The following is a 6603-nucleotide window of genomic DNA, read 5'->3' on the forward strand; positions in this document are numbered from 1 at the left end:
TTTCCCTACCCTTCTGCCCTCCTCCCATGTCCATCCTGATCCTACAGAGCTATCACTGATGGTTTATTTATAACCTTAGATGTATTCAGTTCATCCTTTATCCGTCTTCTGTCCCTCACACCAGTGAAAAGCTCAGGTAATCACCTATCTTCTACTGATAGATAAATTCCCTCCCATAAAAAGGACAAGTAATTAACATCTGTTTGATATAAAAGGACAGGAATGCTACTTCTAGTCCTGAAACTTTCAGTGTGTACACAGCTTTCTTCTATCCATCATTTCCAGTATTTCAGAAGCCAGTCTACAGGTCCGACTGCATACAATTTCTTAACTTATGCAATTCAATTTGCTGGGTTAGGCTGTAGGTCCATACCCAATGATTTAGTAACTTACCCACAAGCGATTCTATAACTACCCTGTATGCAGTAGCATGTCTGTGAAGCTGCCACTGAGCACAGAGGCTAGTCATGCGGACTTGATAGGAATCCAAATTTGTCACACCCAGGTACACTGAAAATTAAATACCAAAAAAATTAGATTTACTCCTCTAATAAGACAGACAAGACAAAATGGCAACAGAATTATAGTGAAACACTTGTGTCAATTCATTTCTAACAAATAATTTCAAAAGCTACTTAAAAAAAAAAAAGATGTCAAGAAAATCCAAAACAGGAAAGAAAAAAAAAAGTGAATCTTTAGACCAAAAGTTTGGAATGTAAGTCAATTTAATTAAGACTAAATAATGAACACTGCTAAAAATTCAGTTACTACAAATAAGTATAAAAATATCATTATAACAGCAATTTTGCTTTCAAGATCTAATTTAAAATTGAGGCTTAGATATATGAAGACTGAATCAGATTATATATATGGAGCTAGAAAAAAAAAAAGACTAAACAGACTTTCCATTAAGGAGATTTATATCTACTACTATGCAAATACATTTGGATGATAAATAATAACACCTGCTTTATGAGCCCTGTCTTGCTAACATCCAGCAGATTATTTTAAAGCCTGATATACTATGATAAAAAAAGAGACTTTCATTTCAGGAAAACAATTTGCACACAACCGAGGAAGTCTTCCATGTGAAAATATATTCAGGGAGCTGCACAAAACCATAGTTATAGCGAAAAACAGCCTATAGAGATCTGAAGAGCATGAAATCATTCTTACAGGTTTTGGCTACGCCTGTTAGGGCATCACTGAAGCCTGTTGAGTATGAAGCAAATACTTTAACACTGTACTCTGTTCCACTGAAGAGATTTAGAATGAGAATGGTATTGATATCATCCCCTACAAAGGTCTCCAACGCAGGACCAGGGACTGTAAAAAATGAAATAGATTAGAAAATCATTTGCTCATCCATTGAATTAGCAGGTAGTTAAAACAGATCTTAAAACACATCCAAAATTACATGTGCTCCTCTAAAGTGACTGCTTCTTTTTTTTGCCCTTTTTTTTTTTTTTTAACCATACACAAAAACAAAGACACTCTGCTCAGTCCTTGCATGGACAGAAGCCACGAAACACTTGGGAAATTCAGCAGTGGGATTCATTAGGGCAGGGCTAGACACTGGCATCTGTTAAGATTCTTTTGTTCTGCTTCAGTGACTTACTACTGCCCTAAATAGGCAGCCAAAGATCTCCTCAGTTTGATGCTGTGCCAGGACCAACGGGGGGGACATCAGATGCTAGCCAGTAAAACAGTCCCTAAGGGGTTCTTATACAACAGCATCATTTAACACTGTGCAAAAATGATAATGAAAATAGAAAAGAATAAGACTTTCCCAATTCAGAACTGCAAACAGCTCCCTTGTCACCTCTCTTAGCTGTTCTGGATATGTTTCAGAAACCAGGCAACAGTATTGTCTTTGGACAGTATTTTAGTCCCTTAACAGTCACACATTTGTGTTTCACTCTCAATAGAGGACCATGTTTTTCTAAAGAAATCTGAAGGAGAATGGGTGCCTCATCTAGCTGCAATGTGCAGGTGGGCAAGGGATGCAGCACTGACAGAATAAAATGGCAAGTTTTTTGGGAGGTGTAGGGTGGGAGTAAAAGTCAAGGAAACTAAAGCTTGGTTTGCATTGTAAGGGGAAGGAAGTTGAAGGACAGGAGAACTCAGAAGAGACGTACAGGAAAAGAGCAAAGGTAGCCTCTGAAATAAATAGAAAGAATCATGGTAAAATGACATAAAAGGACACACTGAAAGAGTTGGGTTTGATCAGCCTTAAGATGGGAAGTCTAAGGGGGAATCTTACTGCTGCCTACATCTAACTAATGGGAGGGGGTAGAGAAGATGGAGACAGAATCTCTTCTGAGGCAAACAGGAAGATGGTAAGAGATAATAGACAAAATTTGCAACATAGGAAATTTTTATTAGATACTAGGAAAAACAGTTTCACAGTGAGGGTAGTAAAAAACTGCAAGAGATGCTTAGAGAGGTTTTGAAATGTCCATCCTTGGAGATATTACAAACACGACTGGACAAGGTCCAGGGAAAACCTGTTCCAAGCTGGCCCTGTTTTGATCAGGGAGTTGGACCAGATGATCTCCAGAGATCCCTTCCAACCTGTATCATTCTGTGACTATGAAACTTTCATTTCAAAACCTGAGACACCTAAATAATAGCACTTTCAAGGCTGTAACTGCTATTGTTAGATTTAAGTACAAAATTCAGCAAAAGATGATGTCAAGACATTGTACAGTCAAAAACAAATGACCAAAAAAATCAGTTTAAAAACTCACTGTTGATAGGTTTGTAGACAATTCTGTAACCCATTGTTGGTGATGGTGGGGCATCCCAACTGATACGTAATCTGTTGTACCATTCATCTGAGACACGTAAATTTCTAGGAGCAGATAAGGGTACTAAAAGGAAACCAAACTGAGCTTTTACAAGTTTGTCTCAAACACATGCATAAAACTCAAGACATGCACATGAAAATAGTGAGATAGCCAGTACTCTCAGATCTACAGTTAAAAATGCCAGAATTAAAGTCTTTAATCAAATTCTTCCTTGGCATTACGCCAGTGGATTAATGTTGATATATTTAAGAAAGTTATACCAAGTTATACCAAAGATTAATTACAAAATTTGTTCAACAAACAATGAATTTGCAAATTAATTCCCAACTTTGTCCCTACATTTTTTTAAAAACATGAGACAATTCAGAGATAATTATCTGTTATTTATACAGTTTCCTTCAATCCAAGTGCACTAAAATTTTTAATGTATAAATCATGCTCTTGTGAACACTTAACGCTTTCAAATGGAATCAAAGGAATGATTTACAAGTGACTTAAGTGTCTGCAGAAATAGCACTTCAATATAGGCAGAAATTATGTAAATTCAATAAAATTATACTATCATGACTAGCAGTGCACAATGAGATGATTTTTTTTACCAATATACAGTAAAGAGGGAACTTAAGCTACAGCCGAGTAATCTTTTGGTACTTGGTCAGAACTCTAGAGATAATGCAATCACTTTTATAAAAAGTTCAGCAGCATTTCTAATGACCTTTAGGAAGTAATGATCTCACACAAAAGAAAATCTAACAGTACAATGGTTGGTTTGATACTATCCCAGCAGGCATTGTTTACTTTATTTTCTGCATTAGTTGGCTTGTCCTTGGTGGACTATCTATCAAGGACTTACCAGCTTTATTACTCAACAAGTTTCTGCAGACTCACAGTATTTGAATATAAAATACGATCTGTCAATTAGAAGCAACCCATTGTTTATAAATCAATGAACTGAGATTAATATAAAGCTCTTGAGTGATATAAGTCATGCAAAATAAACCCACATTTATACTAAAATATGTTACTACAGCCAAAGAAAAAAGGCCAAAAGAGTAAGCCTTTCTTCATGCATATCCTGGCCAAAGACAAGCAGAAAGTTTGTACTTACGAGTTTTGCCAGGAGCTGAGACACTGACTCCTTCCCCATCAGAATAGATGGGAGTGATGGTAACTTTGTATTCTGTATCAGACAGCAGAGGCTGAAGCAGAAGAGTGTTTTGTCTCCCAGGCACCATTACCTGGATGGTCAGAATAACAGAAACAATCAAGCTTAATGACTAGGGCCAAAACTTTTTTATATCTTACATAATCTCTGACACCACATTCTACTAGTATTGCTGTATAGCTTGCATTTTTAAATATTACTGATGCTCTATGGTAAAATAAAATAATTAAATTTCCCCCCCTTTTAACAGATCTACTACTCATACCTGAGAAAAATAAAAAGGAGAACGTGCCTATGGGATAACACATTTTTATATTAAACCTATGAGCCACTACAGCTCCATAAGCCACTGGTACTATATGGATGGTTAGTATTTAAACAATTTTACTGTACAGACAAAATAAATCATCTTATTGTATTTATTCTTGACATGAATATGATTGTCCAAAACTATGCCCATTAATAAAGGTTGATGTTCTTTGGGGACAGAAAATCCTTCCCTGGGAGGAATGAAAATGAATTCAGGAAATCAGGAAGCATGAACTGAGCAAGCAGGAATAAAACACGTTTGTCCCATCTGCATCTAGTCTGGGGACAAGGAAATGAAGGTAGCTATTTAGGAAAGGAAGTAGGAGTACATCCCACAAATAGCAGAGGATCCCAAACTGCCATGAAACATGGAAGATCTGCAGCAGAAGTCCAACCAGGCAACCCAGTAGAAGTAAAGAACCTGTAGAAATCCCTCCAGGCAGTTTTGGGTGTGCTAGAGCAAATGTTTCAAACCACTGAATTAAGCACTGCTTCTTTTAATATAGTACAAGGTTTCCCCAAAGCAGCTATTTCTGAAACTCTTCAACAGATTACTGTATTTTATCCAGAGCCTCAAAAACTAGTATTACAATAGTGGTGGTAGAAGTGCCCAAGTAAAGCCTTGCAATCTTTTAACTGGTCAGTAAAATTTTAATCTCAGAGAGCCTCCAAAGCCTGAATGGGAGCTACCTAGCACATGGAGTAGACGTGGTTAAAAAGAGAATCCAATCCTATGTTTCCTGCACCAAACCTCTGCTCTGAAGTGACATTGTTGGAAGCAACAGTCCCAAGGTCCAACCTCATATTTTAGACCCTCCCTGGCCCATGTCCATTGTGTGAATCTATAACCTGAGCCAGCAACTGCACATATTTGCCAAGAAGTTGAGATACCTATAAGCCCTTGAAACTCAAGGGGAAAAAGCAGAAACTGAGCCTAAAAGTGTTTTGTTGTTTCAAAGAAGACTGATGCATGTGATGATGGCAGAGCAAAATTTTCTGAAGCATACACTCAGACAAGAAAGCTCTCACTACTTTTAATGCTCCAGGATACATTCAAACTACTTCTAATTTTGGCAAGTGATACACAGAAGGAAAGTAATCTAGTACACCCAGGTGTTGAGACTTTTCAAAAAAGTACCTCATTCATTGATCAAAACTGGACAAAACCATCTAAATACATGTGCATGAAAGATTCCCATGCTAAACTCTTCCATACATATACTCGAAACACACAAACCAAGTTTCTGAAAAAAGAACAACCAACTTTTTTGGGTGTTTAGGAGAGGGGATGCAAGCATTGAGAACTCTCTCTTTTCCACATGTGCACATCAGAGATCTTCTACAGACCAATATGGTTTTCAGCAGTGAGAAACATTCTTGGCTTTAAGGAAGAAAAAAAAATATGATCCTTCCAGTATGTACAGCACACCCAAGAACATACATGCAATTTAGGGCTTGACCCTTTTGTACTGAAAAGTATTCTATTACATTTTCTAGTCTCTGATTTTCAGCCAATTGCATCAAGGATTAAAAAGCTTATTAATATTTTTATGAAAGGGAAGAGTAACTCAAATTTATATCACTGAAATCAGAGCCAAAAAACTTAAGCATCCACAATAGAATTGTCATACTATAGTATTTTTAAGCCCAAATTCCACAAAACTTTTGGGTTCTGCTTAAGAAATGTACTTAAACATATAAACACTCCCCTAAAAATTGAACATCTGTGTTATTTTATTGACATCTGTGTTGCACCTCTCAGGTGCTTGATGCCACATGATAAAATACATTCCTTCTGTTTAAAATGTGCTTAATTTTAAGTATAATCTTACATCATTCCTTATTCAGTAAAGTATTTATGCACATGATTAATTTCAAAGATGAAGCACTGTTTGCTGAATTGTGACCATAGAATCATAGAACAGTTTGGGTTGAAAAGGACCTCTAAAGGTCATCTAGCCCAACCCCCCTGCAATAAGCAGGGACATCTTCAACTCGATCAGGTTGCTCAGAGTCCCGTCCAACCTGACCTGGAATGTTTCCAAGGATGGGGCATCCACCACCTCTCTGGGCAACCTGTGCCAGTGTTTCACTACCCTCAGCATAAAATATTTCTTCCTTACAGCTAGTCTAAATCTACCCCCCTTTAGTTTAAAGCCATTCCCCCTTGTCCTGTCACAACAGGCCCTGCTAAAAAGTCTGCCGCCATCTTTTTTAGAAGCCCCCTTGAAGTACTGATAGGCTGCAATAAGGTCTCTCCGAAGCCTTCTCTTCTCTAGGCTGAACAACCCCAACTCTCTCAGCCTTTCTTCATAGGAG

The 6603-nt window shown here is 37.4% G+C and overlaps 1 protein-coding gene across 1 annotated transcript in view; it reads right to left on the reverse strand.

The window, feature by feature from the left end:
• The window catches only part of COL14A1 (collagen, type XIV, alpha 1), a 121986-nt gene that overhangs the window by 55436 nt on the left and 59947 nt on the right, over positions 1-6603 (reverse strand). Inside the window, exons 19-22 of the mRNA XM_009321668.1 lie at positions 3919-4048; positions 2751-2873; positions 1177-1326; positions 394-510 (exon numbers count right to left, since the gene is read on the reverse strand). Of these exons, the coding sequence (XP_009319943.1) occupies positions 394-510; positions 1177-1326; positions 2751-2873; positions 3919-4048 (520 nt within the window). The remainder of the gene's footprint in view (positions 1-393; positions 511-1176; positions 1327-2750; positions 2874-3918; positions 4049-6603) is intronic.

Source organism: Pygoscelis adeliae, unplaced genomic scaffold (assembly GCF_000699105.1).
Source record: "Pygoscelis adeliae isolate BGI_AS28 unplaced genomic scaffold, ASM69910v1 Scaffold111, whole genome shotgun sequence".
Taxonomy (NCBI): domain Eukaryota; kingdom Metazoa; phylum Chordata; class Aves; order Sphenisciformes; family Spheniscidae; genus Pygoscelis; species Pygoscelis adeliae.